Source organism: Mya arenaria, chromosome 15 (assembly GCF_026914265.1).
Source record: "Mya arenaria isolate MELC-2E11 chromosome 15, ASM2691426v1".
Classification (NCBI taxonomy): Eukaryota; Metazoa; Mollusca; class Bivalvia; order Myida; family Myidae; genus Mya; species Mya arenaria.
The window spans coordinates 6,913,019-6,931,500 of NC_069136.1; the positions used below are offsets into that span (position 1 = coordinate 6,913,019).

Sequence of the window (18,482 nt, forward strand, 5' to 3'; positions counted from 1 at the left end):
GTGTTCCCTTCACAGCGCTCTTGTTAAAGATTCACATTCACCAAATATTAGAACGACAAAAGCAAAACAATTAAATCAAAACTTTCTGAGGGTGTGCCAAATTTTATGACCATCTATTAAATTATCCAGAATTTGAGCACATATTTGCATATAAATTCAATAATAAATATGATGAGATAATTATATATCTATCTTGCAGTAAATCCCTACTGAGCCACCAGCCTTTCCTCTCACTGATACTGACGTGTCTAAAGGGCCAGGATGAGCAGAGAGAGGGCCTCCTGAATTCACTGCTCACACAACTGGAGAAGTTCATACAGACATTCTCTTCACAACTGGTAAATAACCACAGTAGTATTGATATTAACCACAGCAGTATTGATATTAACTGCAGCAGTATTGATATTAACCGCAGCACTATTGATATTAACCACGGCAGTGTTGATATTAAACACAGCAGTATTGATAATATTTACACCTCAACTTCCATTCCTTAAATGAACAGCCTTTCGGCAACTGCGTTTATCAATCGATGAACGCAACATCTTCGGATATGTTCGGATCGCAATTCACCGCATAACAATATACATGAATATCTTCTTTTTGTTTGTATTGTGTCAGCAGGTGCCGTGAAATATAAATAAACATTTTAGAAAGTGTAACATTATAATATGTTAAATGTATCGTTGCCATAAGTGTTTCAATTTTATGTTTAAAAGTGATTTTAAGTGGTTGATCTTTTCCTGTGTTTTCGTAACATCATTTGATAAAACGTTTCCTGTTATGGTCGGGTCATTCTGTTTACAGAATGGGTGAAAAAGGATTACTGAAAGGTTTTCTTAAATGAAATGAAGTATTTTTTTTTTTAACAATTTTTGAATCATATAATGCACTATTGGTGTAAATATAAGTAATGAATTGCGGGACTAGTGTCATTATCGGGGATATGAACGCAATTGGGCTGGTCAAAGTGTGTGGAGTCCGAACACAGCAATGTTGATTATAATCAAAGCAGTATTGATATTAACCACAGTGGTAATATTATTGACCACACCAGTAGTAATATCAACAACTTACAACTGGTAATTGTAATGCAGATTTAAACTAAGATTTGTTATCCAATCAAGGCTAAACTTGAAGACAGTGTTTCCGGACATAATGTCTTAGTCTATATCTTACCCATTTTAGGAAAAATACTGATGAAGATCCATGACAATATCTTCTTGCTTATTTTAGGAGACTTAGATGATGTAAAAATCAGTTAGCACATTCTCTTCCCCTTTTCAGGAGAAATATCCAGATGAAACAAAGATCCGTAACAACATACACGAGACTGTACAACTGCGGTTATCTCTCCTGGGTGGAATGTTTGACACGATACAACGCAACATCAGCCTAACCACAGACTGGGCCATTCTACTACTGCAGCTCATTAGCAGTGGTGTGATTGATATGCATTCAAACTAGTGAGTAATTCTCATACAAAAAGGGTTGTTTGGGCAGGATAGGAAAAACAAAACTTTTGGCAATATTAGAAAAAGGGTTGTCTCGGCAGTATTAAAAAAAGGGTTGTTTATTAAGCATTATTAGAAAAAGTGTTGTTTCGGTAGAAAAGGGCTTGTTTCGGCAGTTTAAGAAAAAGAATTGAATTGGCAGTGTTAGAAAAAGGATTGTATCAGCAGTTTTAGAAAAAGGATTGTTTCCGCAGTATTAGACAAAGTGTTGATGGGCAGTATAATTATTTCAAAGGGTTGTTTGGACAGTATTAGGAAAATGGTTGTTTTGACAGTACTATAAATGAGTAGTTGGGCAGTATTAGAAAAAGAGTGTTGTTTGATCAGTATTAAAAAAAGGTTTTTTGGGAAGTTGTACAAATTGGCCTGTTTTTAACATTTGCAATGCCACAGCTTGTAAACATACATAATAGTTTATTGTTTTGCTTGTATGTTCACAGATTTGTGAAAAAATGAAAAATAGCAAACCCTCACAAAATTGAACCCATCTACAGTAAAATAAAAATCACTTGTTTTAATCTATGATTGATCATTTCCAGTGAGTTGTTTGCGACAGTACTGGACATGCTGAATTGTCTTGTTCTTGGAACTCTTGTACCAGACCCTAGTGATCGAACAGACGACACCAGGAAAATACACTCCAACTTGGTTAAGAAACTGAGGGTAAGTTGATCATATTTGAATACAATGGTTTGTGTTGAAATAAGTACCCTGTAAAGAATTGTTAGTATGCCTAGAATGTACTTGTGACTGTAACATTCATTCTCATTCAACATGGGTTTGGTGATGTAGGCCAGGGCTTCTTAAAGTTTGAAACCTCAATTGGTCTGGACACGCGTCAAATCTTGTCATTTTTTGTGTAGTGAATGACAAACCAAATTGACAAATGACAAATTGTTTTACAATTTTTACTGACTTAGTCTTTTTAGATTGAATGACTTTAATAGTCTTTTAAGATTAAAAATAGAAAAAAATGAACAAATTTCAGACCAATTTTTTTACCGTTTTTCATTTCTGTTCCTGAAATTGGTCTGGTGTGGCCAAAATCACTCAGACTGGCAAATTGTCAGTTTTTAGAAGCCCTGATGTAGGTTTAGCATCCTTGCTCTGGTAAACGAGAATGGCAACTTACACCGACTGTGAATTTTGACTTCATGTTTTGTTCACTAAAATTATCGATATAGATTATGTATAAATGCATTTTCATGAGTGATTTAAGTAATACAAGATGTGGGCCATATTTGAAAATGCCTACTGGATATCAACATGTTTAAAAAATGTGTATTTTAATTATTTATGTCCTTCTGTCTGTCAGAAGAGGAAATATTTACCAATGTTTCTCTGTATGATAAAGCAAAAATAGAAGCCAATTAAAAAATGTTTTTTTCTGCTGGTACATTATCCATTTGGCTTGAATTGCAGAAAGAGCTAGGTGACAAGGTATTCGAGGCAACTGACCAGGTACGCCAGTTGTTGCCCCTCCCCAAACAATTCTTTGAGGTGGTCACTGTGGAGCCCCATGGGACGCTGGTCGACACAAAGGGGAACAAGATACAGGGTTTTGACTCGATCAAAAGAAAACAGGTACTAAGGCCAGCAACGATAAATGTTTGGTTTGCACTGATCTACCTCCGACATTCTACAGCTATTTTGACAGCCAGATGCCTTTACACCAAACAAAAAAATAACATACAGTAAAACAGATTTTGACTCAATCCATTGGTCATAAATAAATTACGTCAAGAAATTTTAAGTGATTAAGTTTGGTCATGACATATAAACAGACTTAAATGAAAGTTTATAAGTGTTGTTTGTGCCTCAATGTTTGCCTCGTCATTCTGCAATCCCTTTTACTTTTAGCTCCTCTAATTTACATGTAGCATCACTAGCATGTGACCAAAATCTCATCCAGGGATAATGCTGTGGTAAGATAGATATGGTTTCCTACTTGGGGTGTTATCAAGAGCTAAAAAATCTACCTCCCTGTTGCCTGAAATGAATTATATCGCTATGTCTTGCTAACATCTGTCAACCTTTACCTCCTTCAGGGCCTTCAGTGTGGCAAGATAGAGATGGTGAGTCCCTGGGACGTGATCGAGAGCTCCAGGAACCCCCCACCCCTTTCCTGGACATTCTTTGGGGGTGTACGTGTGGAAAAGAAGCCCCTCAAATATGAGGACCAACACAGGTATAGGATGATTCTTTTTTATCAGATAAAAAATGGGTTTATTTTTGGTTGCTTGACACACCTTACAGTTTTTTCTGCCCTGACCCTATTTTTTGCTGTTTTGAAAAATATTGTGATTGTCATATATTTTCACAGGAAATATGACTTAAAAAATTAATCAAATCCTGGTTAAAGAAAAATCAAAATTGTTATGCCGTATTTATTTTATGTAACGTTAAATTAATCTATAGACACAAAATAAATTGTATACAGCTTAACATTTCACCGCATTAGTATGTCTAAAACTTGATTGTAGAAAGTTTCCTGGAGCGGATTGACATTTGGGAAACCGATTGACATTTTAACTTAGTAGACATATCATAAAATGAAACCTGGTTATTAAAATGATGTATGTCATAGTTCGGGCGGGCTGGCAGGAGGGCAGCGTCAATCTCACCTATGTTATCTATTAATTTTAGTTAGGTTTGACATTTAGTGACCAAACATGGATTCATGGGATTGCATTTGGGTTCCCTAGGGTCAAGGTCACTGTTATTAAAAAATGGAATACCGTTTGGTACTTCATAGCTTTAGTTTGGGTTGACATATTGTGACTTCTTATGTATGGAGACTTTATGAAGAACTTCCATGGGATTGCTTTTGGGCCCCTAGCGTCAAGTCAAGATCACTGTTACTAGAAATAGAAAATAAAAACAGTTGAAACTGAATCTCACAACCGCTGAAGTTTTTCTGTCAATCATTGAAAACTTGGTTTTGTCATGCTGCGTTGCTTGTTTGCTATTTATGTGACTTTTTTGTAATAATTTTGACAGGCACATATTACATCATTATTGTATTCATTTCTAAGACAAAGCTGCATATAGTCAAGCATGCTGTCCAATGACAGCTCTTGTTATATTTTAGACTTCCTAGCATTCCTTTTAAGGGAAATTCCACCCATAATTTTGGCAGATTTGGATTTTGCAGGGATTCAAGTTTTTGCCCATTTTTAGGTTGTAATATATTTTCAGACTTCCTTTTATGGAACCCTGTATGACTCCTATCATTCATTTTGAAAGACCAGGACCTTGATAAGGCTTTCCTTTCAAAATGTTGATTTGTGTTTGCTTGTCCCATCGCTTCACACTTCACTCTGATACCAGAACAGCATATCATGTAACACAGTTGTTTTTTTGCTTACTCAAGATGTAATTTGAAGTATTTAAAGCTTTTTTTGCTTATTATCTGTTTTTGAAGAAAATGTTGGTATAAAAGAGGTATTGACGTTTTAGGCATCGGCTTGCAAAACTTTAAACCCTGGTCATAACTCAAAAACCATTGAAACTTTGTATTATACATGTTGCCTGAGACATTACACACATGTAAAGCAAGACCCATAACTCTGGCTTTAAAAAATGTGGAGTTATGGCCCTTGTTTGAGTGTTAGCAGTCGCTCTTTGGCTCTCTTGTTGATGAGTCTATTGGGCCACTTGAGATATTAAAACAAACTATAAGGAAGGGTCAAATGTTGCCTTTATTAAGCTGGAATCCATGATCACGTCAGCGAGGGCAAAGGACCTAGACAGTAAAAATTCATGTATACCACTAGTCACCAATGTAGTAAAAAAAAAATAAATGAGAATGAACTTTATTAAACCAACACCTAGCAAAGATATTATCTGACTTATAAATCACAAATATAAGAATTGACATTAAATAATTAATATTGCTGTTTTACAAATACACTTTTAATACAAAAGAAAACAAGGCTTTATTTTTATTGAGATGTAAACAGTGAATCTTTCATTTAAATTTTAACACAATTTGTATACAGTGATGGTGTCTTTGACAGAATGTCCGACAATGAGGCTTGAAGTGTTTTCACTGAACCATAGAGACTGTACAATTGGCAAGGAATCAGACAGTCTAACCACTGTCACTTTTCTTCTACCTTCTTTGTCCAGCTGCACAATTGTTTCTCTTCCACAAACAAACACATGTCCGCTGGCACTTACACTAACTCTACTATGCATTTCAAGATCAGGATCATCAAAGCCATATAACAGTCCTGAGTCTCCACTTCTATCAAATGTCATAAAATGATGTTTCCCATTGAATTGTGATGCGGCAACAAAAAATTTCTCGCCATCTGCACTCAAATCAAACTTATTATTAGACCAAAGTAATAAATGATCATGCATCTTCTTTACAAGTTGTCCTTCTACAGTATACTGGTACAGGGCCGGAGTTGAACCCAAGTACAGGTGACCCTGGTAGTGAGCGATAGAAGAATAAATTGAATGATAATTAGTTCTAAACTTCCTCACTGCTTTAAGACATCCATTGGTCACCGTGAGAAATTGGACTTCTGAAATTGATGATCCATGTACAGCTACTGCTACTTCATTGCCTTTAGTGTGACAAATGTCGGAAGGTATAAGAATATCACAATGCGCAATCACTTGATACTGGCTGTTAAGAAGCTTCACTTTCCTGTTAAATGAGTCAGCAATGACAATGTCTCCATCAGATGTTTCACATATGCCTACAATATTGCATAGGGTACTTGTATCACTTATAATTCGCACAGGATACTCCTTTGATTCATATGTTTTGTATGCTTGAACTTTTTCTATGCTTCCTAATGTTTTAAAGCTTTTAAGAGAAGTTGTTATCTTGCTCTCAGGATAAAATAGTATTCTATGATTTGGCTTCCCCTCTATTTCTTTCACTAAATCTTCAGCTTCGGTCAGTTTGGCCTGACATTTGCTGTATCCAATGTAGGGGCTGGTGTCAGAGGTGGTCTCTTTTCGTTTGCTTCTTATCTGTCTCAGCTTTTTTGTTAAAATCTCCAGTTGGTCATTCATGAGGGCGCATCTTTCAGTATCACCTTTCACTGCCTTTTCTAAATCCTTCATCATGCTGTCCAGCTGCCCAAGGGTTTGCTTCTCAATTTCATCAAAGATGTCATTCATCTCTTTGCGAAGAGTATTGATTTCAGCAATGATGTTCTTGTACAATTCTTTAAGGATATCACATTCTTCTGTCCTGGCACCCTTCAGCTCATCTAACCTGTTCCTCATGCTGTCAGCGGCTGTTAAAATCTTTTTGAACTGTGCTTTTGTTACATGTTTTTGGCACAGGTCAGATAATGGGCTTTTTCGGCTGCACTGACTGAAATATGGAATTTCAAACTACAATGTACCAATAATAAATGAAAAACAATTGAAAATATTTTCAATATTATAGGTGTATCATGAAACCCCATAAAATAAAATCAACATTCAATTGGTGGCCATATTAGAACATAAAGATTCATAAAACATATTCAAAATCTCATTCTGATTTGCAATAAAGAGATTATTTTCCAGATTCCAACTCAGTTTTAAATAAAAAAATAAAAAAAAAGGATGGAAAGGAGGAAAAACTTAAACTAGTTTATTCACCTGTGGTTTTGGGACACACAGATACTGCAGCAAAGTTTCTGGTGGTCATCACAGTGGACCTCCAGCTGGTTGCCATGTTGGTCACATCTGTCCATGGAGAACCCTGCCCATTTCTCTACGAAACCAGGTCCATGCACAATATGCTTCTTAAAACGCCTGCCATGTATTTTTTCACACTTATCACACACATACGCTTCACACTCTGGACAGAAGTGCTGGGCTTCAGTGTCAAGGTCATATTTTGTTATCCTACACCCATCACATTTATAGTGAAGAATCTTGCTTGAATCCTGGTATACAGGTGACGTCCCTGTCGCCATTTTCGTATAAGAATGTTGACAGAAAGTATTTAGTGGCTTAAGTACCCATAACAAGGTTATTATTTAGCACATGACTAACATGTGATGTAACAGTTCATCAGTCTGATTAGGACTTAAAAGGTACATTCAGTACATATATAATGCACAATGTCCAAACACAAGCACAAATTTCCAAGAACAATACTATTGATGATAAACTTTTTATTATTTTGATAGGTGATGCAGATAATACAGCTTATTGTATCAAAGGGGAGTAATATAGTTTTACACTTATAGATGCGTGAAAAAAAAATAAAAAATTATTCATTGTTATGATAAACTCATTAGACTTTAAGATGTTTCTTTTGTGCATCTTTAAAGTGTAATGCCATGCCTCCAACATGAAAGGAGCAACACCATTGGTCCAGGACTGGTCACACAGTGACCCCATATTTTTCCATATTAGGTCACTAATCTTAGCATATATCGTACCAAAATAGAGTCTATTTTCCTATTCCAATGAATTCCCCAGATAGTGTTGGTGTCTGATTAATGTGAACAGATTGTTGACGTGATATTTACATAACAGGGTGAGTAGGTGACCCGATATGGGATATACCGCCATTAGCCAAGGTACAGCTGATAGCAGAAAGATTATATTGAATGAAACAGCTGCATGGTGACATGTCCTTGATAGCATGAATGACAGGACAATGATGATTGAGATAGTAACAAACAGTGCATTACACATGCTCTACAGTTGCTCATTGGTAAACAACGGTGTACAATGTTAAAATTTCACTGAAGTTTTAGCATGTTTAACATTTGTTCATCAAACATAAACATTCACAGTACACAATGCTGGTTAAAAATATCACTCTCATTTCTTCTTGAGTTGATGCATTTTTCGAAAAGGAGCGTCACTTATGAAACAAAGTACATTCTCACACTGAAACAAACCTTATCCTCAACCGGTATTAATTATTTGTTTTAATTTATGATACCACAAAGGACTAAAATCAATTGATCACAATTAATTCGACTATACAGTCGAACTTTGTTGGCTCAAACCCCCCGGGGTTGACTAAATTTGAGCCAAACAGGAATACTTACCATCAATAAAGAAATTGGCCTTTTAACATCCAGTTCGAGCCAACGAGGAAATTGTGTGCAACCCAACAGGGTTCGGAGGTATTTTTTTGATGTTGTCAAAAGTACCCTAGACTGCTGTTGTAACTCACCCATAACCTCCAGAAATAGGCCAAATATTACCTGGACCCTTCCAAACCTGTCAAACTGGCAATGGTCATATGTAGTTTTATTAATACATATATACTTATATTTCCAGAATGCTGCTATACCACACCCATAACCTGCAGAAGTCAGCCAAATACTACCTTGACCCGCCCACTTTGCCACCAGAGGAACTGGAACCACCCCCAGAGAAAATTGTGAATATACTATGAAAAGTTTACCCTAATTGATTTCAACAGTTAAAGTATTATCATTTTCTTTTCCCATTTGAATTTTTGCAAGAAGTTTGGAGCTGACCTGCATACTGTCTTGTTATTGTGACATTGGTTATTTGTTGTATCAGATTATCTGGGCTGTTATTTTATGACTGTCCAATAACCATGCATTTGCTTGAACAAAATTATAAGCCCCAGCACATTTTTAATGTTATTGTTTTTTATTAAATCCCTGTTCCCAGCAACAGGAAGAGAAGCCTCGGGAACCAGTGAAGGCCGCATCATCTCTTGAATCAAATAAATCAAAGAACTCTGCGCGCCGGAATAGACGGACGCCGAGGAATAACTCCTCCACTTACACGCAGGTAAATGTGACAACACCTCTGACATTTGAGTCATTACACTTATTTTTGGACAAATTTTCTCTTTTGAAAGGATCATTGGTAAATATTAGGGATGGCAACGAGTAGTAAAATTGATACTCTAGTACCCGGACAGTCTTCCAATCGAGTACTCGGATACTCGATTACTTGTATAACTTGAATTGGTTTTCCGGAAAGACAAGAACGTGTCTGTTGACAAGATGTATTGCTCGTGTATATTATGCGCTGGTCGTAATATTGGAAATTTTCATCTTTAAATAAGACTGTCATTATGTACCTTAACAGTAAAATCAATAAAAAGAAAAGAAATGTTGTTTCCTGCTTTTAATTTGCCCTTTTTATTTAATTTTAAACATACACATGTATGTACTACAAATACACAGAAAGTAAAACTCAGATCATATTAAAGCTTCTAAATGATCAAGCCTATACTCAATAATTAACAACATTTAGAATTACAATGAATGAAAATATTTTTGGAAAATTGTTTAGTTGTTTACGAAAATATATTTTTAAAATGACAGTTTTTCATACTGAACTATTGTTGTTCACCTCATTAATATGCATAATTTCTGAAATAAGATATCCACCAATCAATTGTAATAATCATTGCAAAAAATATGCCCATTCATGAATCATTGCTCGTAACGGCCGTTACTAATTTTCTACGTCCATTGTTTGGTGAAAACTCTCTAATTGGTAAACAATACAATTGCGTAGGAGATTTACCGCTATGAAAACCCTGCTGATTGACATCAGTGCTATTTGCAAATAGGGGCCCTTTGTTGACAGTTTGCAACTCTCACAACAACTGTCAATGAATTTATTAGGGCCAATTGTGTACACAGTGGAGATTAGAGGGACCAAAAATTTTTATCTTGGAAACGCGCCAGATCTGACCTTTCGTCTGTTAAATGTGTATTTGGTGAATTTTATAAAAAAAATATTTCTTTCGAGTTCTCGAGTAATGATTTGGTACTCGGTTGATTGGGCGAGTACTTGAGTACTCGGGTACTCGTTGCCATCCCTAGAAAATATGCCAAAATCAATGAGAATTTATATAGGACATTGACTAAGTGACCTGTTTCTTGTATTCCAAGCCTACCTCTAGTACACTGTACTTGTTGGTTAAGAAAATAAGCTATTTTTTGTCCATTCATTTACATGATTGTTTTGCCATGGAACTGGGCCAAAATTAAATATATGTTCTGATATGTCATTCATCTTGGGTCAGACTTAAAATGTATATCACTCAGGTCTGTTGGTTTCAATTGAAAAAAAAACTAATCTAGGTTGAAAGCATAATCAACAACAATACTGAATGTAATAATTTAAGTTAACACGGAACATGCAGTCTTAACTTACAGCTTGTACTATTTCAGCCGGCCCCAAGGCAGTATGGAGGATATGGAGATACAATGTATGCCCCCAACCCAGCTCCCCCGTCCAACTGGGGCTATCCTACACCGACACAACAACAACCCCCGTACATACCCCAGCAGGCCATGCAACAAGGTGCCATATTTCTTCTTATTCATGGATTTGTCATTGTCATGTTGCTGATTATTTCCTGATGTTTTAACAATAGAGTGATAAGCAACACTGTCCTGTTCTTCGACAAGTCATGCATCAAGGTTGAATATTATTCAATCTTCAATTGCCATTCCAGTTGTAAAATAATTTATTTGTTGAGAAAAATTATCTGTCAATATGCCATTTACCTGATTGATTTTAATCAATCACATTATCATATATCCTAGAAAATCTACCTACAGTGCAAGGCCCTCGTTACACAGCCCCTGGTTTCCCGTCTACCAACCCCAAGCAGGCTATACAATCAATGTTGAGGAACCGTCAGCCAGGATCCGGACCCTTCATACCTCAACAACCCATGACTACACAGATGATGCAGGTATGAACTTGTGTCTTGTTTTGTAAGGCTTTTTTTCAGTTACCTGATTTTAAACCCTACTAGCCATAGGCCAGATAAGCTTGTGGCGTGGTGTCCATCATTCATGTGTCTGTCTGTAAACAATTGGTTGTGCAATTCAGTCTTCAGTTTTGATTTTATTTCAATCAAACTTATACAGTAGCTAGATATCGATGAAAGCTTGTTTCATTTCTTAAACAAGCTAGAAGTGCCAATGCATGAATTAATTATGGCCCTTGAAAGTAAAGTATACCTTGAGGTCAACAGCTCTGAACAGAAAGTGGTGTATTATTGTAGCATTTCTCTCCCTTTGTAAAACTGATTCACCCTTTGTGGGTTCAGTATAGGATAAAAAAATACCAAACAATTCATGCCAGTTGAGCATAGGCCCCCGTAGGACTCTTGTTTTAAGAATAATAGTAGACGAGGAAATGTGATGGTCAGCGTTGTGCAAGAACTCGCACTTTGGCCATTGATCTAGACCTGCTCAATTTAGTCACATGAATGTTTTTAACAACAATTTGCAAATGGGCATCAAGGTCAAAACTCCTGCTTTTATTTAAATCCGAGTTATGCCTCAAAATCATATACTACTGCTTGGCATTACATTTTTGAACCAGCCCTGCTGTATAAAACCAATAATTGGACCAAGCTGGGAAAACATTTTACCATTGCAGGGCTTGCTGGCTTGTGCTAATTTCAACCACTGCTTTATTGACTGAAAAAAGAAAGAGACATTCAAGCAGTGGCATTGTGATTGTCTGGCGTTGCTTTAGTTAAATTTTAGTTACTTTTCATATATACTTTAATTTTTTACTGTTTTTTCCTACAGTATTTAAAAGAGAAAATAGAACTACGGTAGTTCACAATAACATTTACAATAACAAAATGTATCCAAGTGTGTAAGTTTTAATGTTGTTTTTTTTGATAATTTAAAAAAGATTTCCTTAGTGAAGTATTTTGCGAGTGCACAAACAATAGTGCTTTTATATATACTACATTTATAACAAGTGATGGGTAGTAATCTAGTGCTAACATGTTAACATGATATTTGCAGAAGCAGCTTGTTCGCCAGCGTCTCCAGCAGACATTCCATCAGCAGGGCAGGATGGGCGATAACCCAGGAATGTATGGAAACAACATCCCGTCGGGAAATACAGGCATGATGCCAATGTCACAGGGAGAGTTTGGTAAGTGGCCAGGAATGGATGGGAACAACATGCTGACAGGAAATACAGGCTGCCAATGTCACAAGGAGAGTTTGGTAAGGGGCCAGAAATGTATGGGAACAACATGCTGACAGGAATTACAGGCTGCCAATGTCACAGGGAGAGTTTGGTAAGTGGCCAGGAATGTATGGGAACAACATGCTGACAGGAAATACAGGCATGATGCCAATGTCACAGGGAGAGTTTGGTAAGTGGCCAGGAATGTATGGGAACAACATGCTGACAGGTAATACAGGCATGATGCCAATGTCACAGAGAGAGTTTGGTAAGTGGCCAGGAATGTATGGGAACAACACACTGACAGGAAATACAGGCAGCCAATGTCACAGGGAGAGTTTGGTAAGTGGCCAGGAATGTATGGGAACAACACACTGACAGGAAATGCAGGCAGCCAATGGCACAGGGAGAGTTTGGTAAGTGGCCAGGAATGTATGGGAACAACACACTGACAGGAAATACATGCAGCCAATGTCACAGGGAATGTTTGGTAAGTGGCCAGGAATGTATGGGAACAACACACTGACAGGAAATACAGGCAGCCAATGTCAAAGGGAGAGTTTGGTAAGTGGCCAGGAATGTATGGGAACAACATACTGACAGGAAATACAGGCTGCCAATGTCACAGGGGGAGTTTGGTTAGTGGCCAGGACTATATGGGACATACTGACAGGAAAAACAGGCTGCCAATGTTACAAAGAGAGTTTGATAAGTGGCCAGGAATGTATGGGAACATGCTGACAGGAAAAATAGGCTGCCAATGTTACAAAGAGAGTTTGGTAAGTGGCCAGGAATGTATGGGAACATGCTGACTGGAAAAAACAGGCTGCCAATGTTACAAAGAGAGTTTGGTTAGTGGCCAGGAATGTATGGGAACATGCTGACTGGAAAAACAGGCTGCCAATGTTACAAAGAGAGTTTGGTAAGTGGCCAGGATTATATATGAAATATGCCGACAGAAAATACAGGCATGATGCATGTTTTTCATTCAATTGTAACTTTTACTTGAGTATGTTAAACATGATCTTTCATTTCACATTGCAATACCCATTTTTTTTGGCAAATTAAGGGTTCAAAAAACATACTTAAATCTTCATTTTTATTTGTACAGGCGTTTACCTTCCTATCACATTGTAAAATGAAAAACAATTTTCAAACCAACCATTCATTATCTGCAGGTGTAGGTCCAATGAATCCCTCATACCAGAGCAACTACGGGGGCATACAACAGGCTGCCCCAGTGGAACAGATGGGCGGTGCCATGGTGTCCCAGGGCTACAACCAGTCGTACCCTAGCTCTGGGAACCCTGGGGTAATGATGTCCTCTATGCCCCAGGCACCAGGCTACATGTCCCAACAGAACCAACCCTCACAGGCACCATTCTCCTCTACCTCAAGGTATGCTTTGAGACTAGTGCAATACTCAGTTCTTCAACGATGGCTTGTTGTTGTTGTTTTTTGACTTGGGTGTTTTAAGCTTTGAAATATTTAACTCTGTTACAAAGTAGTGCTCAAGCTATGCCTTAATAGAAGGGTGGGGCACCCCACTGCCCTTTTCCAGCACCCTGCTACCTTTTCACTTCACCCTGCTGTGCCCTCTTGTTTGAGTGAAATTTCAAAAATTAGTTTAAAAAAAGTTATGTACATAACTTTGACACTACAGTAAAGATAACAGCTAAGGTCTTCATAACAATCTATGAGTATTGAAAGTAGTTACAACACATACTCATTAAGAATTGCTCATCAGCCTTTGCAAGTGCCCCATTAGGGTCATTCAATGTGCATCAAAAGTGCCCTTGCATCTGACTTAGCATTCTGGCTGAAGTAGTGCAAAGCAACATTCCAAAAAAAGCAGCATACAGGGTTAGTCATCACCCCTGTGATACTAATAACTGCTGTTATACGTCTAGTTTACATCTCTGTTGTATTTTACACAGGCTACCCATTCAGTCTGGAGGCATGAACCCACCTGCTACAATGAGTATGGGCTCCGGAAACTATGGCCAAATGGGTCAGCCCGGCGGCCAGTCTGTTGGGGGTAACTACATACAGCGCATGCCTACCCCGCAACAACAGCAACTACAAATGCAGCAACAACAGCGCCTCCGGCAGCAGCAGCTGTTACTACAGCAACAGAAGCAGCAGCAGATGGCCCAAGCTCAGCAATCTAACAATGTAGCTCTGATGGCACAATTGAGAGTGCCAAATCAGGGACAGCCTCCGCAGATGGGTCCTGGCGGATTTACTCAAAATCAGTACCAGAACTATTGAAATGGATTAATTAACTGTAATGTGAGCTTACAAGAAGCTTGAATTGTGTCAGTAGTTAAAATAAGGACAAGCCTGTCAACCCCACATTATTCAAAGGTCAGTTGGGCTTGCTCAGAGTCTGAATTTTTATGTAGTCAGGCTTGTTATAGTTCTTCAGCCAAGCGGAAGAACTCTCATTTCATGGACTGCAGTGTATGGCAAATCATGTTAGCTGAAGCATTTCATCTAGTAAGCGAAATGGATGAAAATTAGCTCTGATTCTCTGAGCAGGGCTGCAGAGTTTGACATACACCACTGCTACATTAGCCAAGGCATTATTGATGGGCATCCTTCAGTATAAACTTGTGTGCAAATCTGTGCAATAACTAAAACCGATGGGATTATTTTGTTAAGATTACAATCTAAGAACTAGTTACAAGAGCTTGATTCTCATTACTGAACATGGTTTTGTGACTTTTACATACCGTAAGTAAACAAGTTAACACACAATTTCAAGAATTGATTGCTTTTTCAGCAGAACAGTGTAATAAAAGACTTGAGGGCTAGACACCAGATGATACAATGGCAAGAAAAAAATATATTTTTAAAAAACTTACAGAAAATTGACATTGTGAACAAAGCATTGAATTTTATTTACTGATGCATCACATCGCTTCTGACACATGCATCTTTTGCATTTTTTGCTAAATTTTCCAATTCAAAATTTTCTAGGGTTGTCGACCATGTAAATTCCAGTAACTTTAAAATAGCCTTGGTATATTTACCTGTACTCATAAACAGATTTCATTTAAACTGGAAAACATTATGTGCTATTTTAAAAGGGAAAACACAGATGAGACAGCAACATGGACGATTACTATATTAACCATGTTAAGTGATGTATTATCGCCTCCTTCTTGCTCGCATTGAGAATTCTAGGCTGTTTTGGGGAAATACTGTAATAACCGTTTTTTGGACTGTCAGGTGTCTAGCACAGAGAGACATGTATGTTTAATGGTATGTGATATTTTGAAAAAATAAATAACTACCTGTACCACTGATAAACAAATATATTTAATTACTTAAAACAGTTTACCTCAACAATAAGTCTACATTGTTTTCTTAAGTCCATGCATGGCTTATGAGGAAAAATACAAACGAGACACCGATTTAATATGCCAGCTGGCTGGTTAAAGTGATTTTCTCATAGTCGTCATATAAAGAATTAAGAAGCAAACATGGTTGTAAGTAAAGAAGAAATTGGTTGGAAGAAGCTTAGAATTGCCACTTGTTGTTTTATTGTTTAGAAAGGTTCATGATAATGATCATGAGTGCAACTATTTGTATTTTTTTGACTTATAGGAATAGATTATGAAGAAGTTGTAAATAATGTTATATTGAGTATTGTTGTAGAAAAGGTGTTGATAAATTTATACCATACAAATCCATTTCAGTTTATAAAATGGTTTTAGTTTGTGTTGTAAACATGTCATAATTGAAGTATTAAATCTATATGTGACATTAAATAACAAAATATATGGTTATATTGGTCCTTATATTCTTTAGTAGAAATATGGAAGTGTTGCATAATTCGCATGTTAAAGGCTATGAAAAAATATAGGAAAACTTTCGCAAACATGGAAATTGCTTACTTTCAACAGATGTGCATAGTTGTTGTTCATTCAAAAAGAGTTGCATACTTCAACAATTATTAAAACCACAGTTATGGGCCTTGCAATGCAGGTACATGTAGCTTTAAAGATAAGAAAGTAGGTCAAAAAGTCACGGTCAAGGTCATCCAAGGACAACATCAATATTTGTTTTGAAAATTGTACATAGTGTCCAAATTTCATTGCTGCAGCTTAAAGAATAACAAAGTAGGCCAAAAGGTCACAGTCATGGTAATCAATGGACAACATTGATATCTGTTCGCACAATTGTACTCATAGTCTAAGTTGTATTGATGTAGCTTTAAAAATAAGAAAGTTGGTCATAAGGTCAAAGTCAATGTCATCAGAGGACAACATATTTGTATTCAAAACTCTACACAATGTCCAAATTTCATGGCTATAACTTCAAAAATACGAAAGTAGGTCAAAAGGTCACAATCAGGGTCATCCAAGCACAACTTTGATATTTGTTTTCAAAACTCTACGCATGGTCCAACATGGTTGGACTGACTGACCCCAGGGGCATAAATTGCACAATTTTGGTAGAGGACCACAATATGATGCTAGTTACAAATTATTAATGGTCTGTGGCTGGCAGTTTAAGACAAGAAGATTTTCCAGAATTCCCTACATAAGTCCACAGAAAACCTCTGGGCGTGGCTAGTTTTGATCACAGGGGCATAATTTGATGTTCACAAGCAATTGTGTTACTGTAAGTACAGACCATCTAATAAAATCAATCTACTGCCTTTAAATTAATAAAACTACATGCTGGTCAACATCAAATACAACTCTACTTTTAAAATACATAACATTGTCTTCCATCAATATTCATTTTTTAAATTCTTGTTTATATAACATGTATAAACTATCCATGCAAATTATAAGATTGTGGTTAGCAATGGTCTAGTTCAATGGAAAACTCTGATTACTAATTACCGTATTGAGTTACATGTAAAAAAAATATTCCCGGAAATAAAGAAATATAGTAATTACTTTAACTTATAAACCTATAAAAAGAGCAATAATTACCTTAAAAGTTACTATTTTGAAGAATTCATAAAATATAAAATCCTTTCTCTTGTTTCTAAAAATAGACAATAATTCAATCTCCAACAGAAAGGGAGACAATATAGCAAAATTTGCTGCACCTGCTTCAGGAGTAAACTTGACATAACTTTCAGAATTTAACAAAATGTGTTTATAGTTAACGTGTAACCCAAGGGGTGGGGCCAATTTTGACTCCAGGGTTATAATTTGACCGAACTTGTTAAGACAACCACTGGACAATGTTACACATCAAATATCTAAGCTCTAGGCCTCATGGTTTTTGTCAAGATTATTTTTCTTTAGGTTGCCATGGTAACCAGACTTCCGCTGAAATTCATTTCTTTGAACAGTATTGAAAGAGCCCCACCCAAGTAACATTCCTATACAGTTTCATCAAAATTGTCCAAGGGGTTTAGAAGACGATGTTTATAACCAAATGATGACACCGGACGTAGACCAATCACAATAGCTCACCTTGAGCACTTGTTCTCAGGCGAGCTAAAAAGGCAAGCTTATATAGGTCAATACTTTTAAGCCCCCCCTTAAGCGCTTGGTATCAAAAATGGTCAGTCTGTCTATCAATTACAGATTGTGTCTGTTCAATATTGCTTCACCATTATTACTTGAATGCAGAAATGTTCACCATGTGAGCAGAATGCAGAAACGATACAGGATTCTACAACCAATACCTTAAATTTTTAATTTTGTTTTTACAATTATCTGTGATGTTCTATTTGAAAAGAATCATGTTTAGCAGATTTAGCAACATTAAATTTAGCCTAATTTCTATTCTTTGAAGAAGGTTACACATACGAGTATTTATTGTACCAGTACTTAAAATTCACATATTTGTTTTAAAATTTTAACCAGCCTAATTGCAATATTAACCGTCCATTTTAGCCGGCAGCCAGTTCTTATTGACATCACTGCCTGGTGCACATAATACAGCATACTTCTTCAAATCCACCCCAGTTCGTTTTAAACTTGACATGCCCCTTAACCACAGTTCCAGGCGCAAATATCACAAAGATGTCCGTAAAATCCTGGATTAAAAGAGGAAAAATGTAAGATGTACAAG

At 36.7% G+C, this 18,482-nt stretch overlaps 1 protein-coding gene across 2 annotated transcripts in view; it reads left to right on the forward strand.

The window, feature by feature from the left end:
- LOC128219865 (mediator of RNA polymerase II transcription subunit 12-like protein) overlaps window positions 1-16,222 on the forward strand; it is a 51,912-nt gene extending 35,690 nt beyond the window's left edge. Inside the window, exons 31-42 of one of the 2 annotated variants that reach the window (XM_052927995.1) lie at window positions 200-338; window positions 1,288-1,466; window positions 2,054-2,177; window positions 2,937-3,098; window positions 3,563-3,702; window positions 8,775-8,877; window positions 9,138-9,260; window positions 10,661-10,793; window positions 11,039-11,190; window positions 12,266-12,398; window positions 13,613-13,832; window positions 14,372-16,222. In XM_052927995.1, coding sequence (XP_052783955.1) covers window positions 200-338; window positions 1,288-1,466; window positions 2,054-2,177; window positions 2,937-3,098; window positions 3,563-3,702; window positions 8,775-8,877; window positions 9,138-9,260; window positions 10,661-10,793; window positions 11,039-11,190; window positions 12,266-12,398; window positions 13,613-13,832; window positions 14,372-14,705 — 1,942 coding nt within the window. In that variant the 3' untranslated portion in view covers window positions 14,706-16,222. The remainder of the gene's footprint in view (window positions 1-199; window positions 339-1,287; window positions 1,467-2,053; window positions 2,178-2,936; window positions 3,099-3,562; window positions 3,703-8,774; window positions 8,878-9,137; window positions 9,261-10,660; window positions 10,794-11,038; window positions 11,191-12,265; window positions 12,399-13,612; window positions 13,833-14,371) is intronic. The other variant, XM_052927996.1, reaches the window with a different exon arrangement.
- The last annotated feature ends 2,260 nt before the right edge of the window (window positions 16,223-18,482 follow it).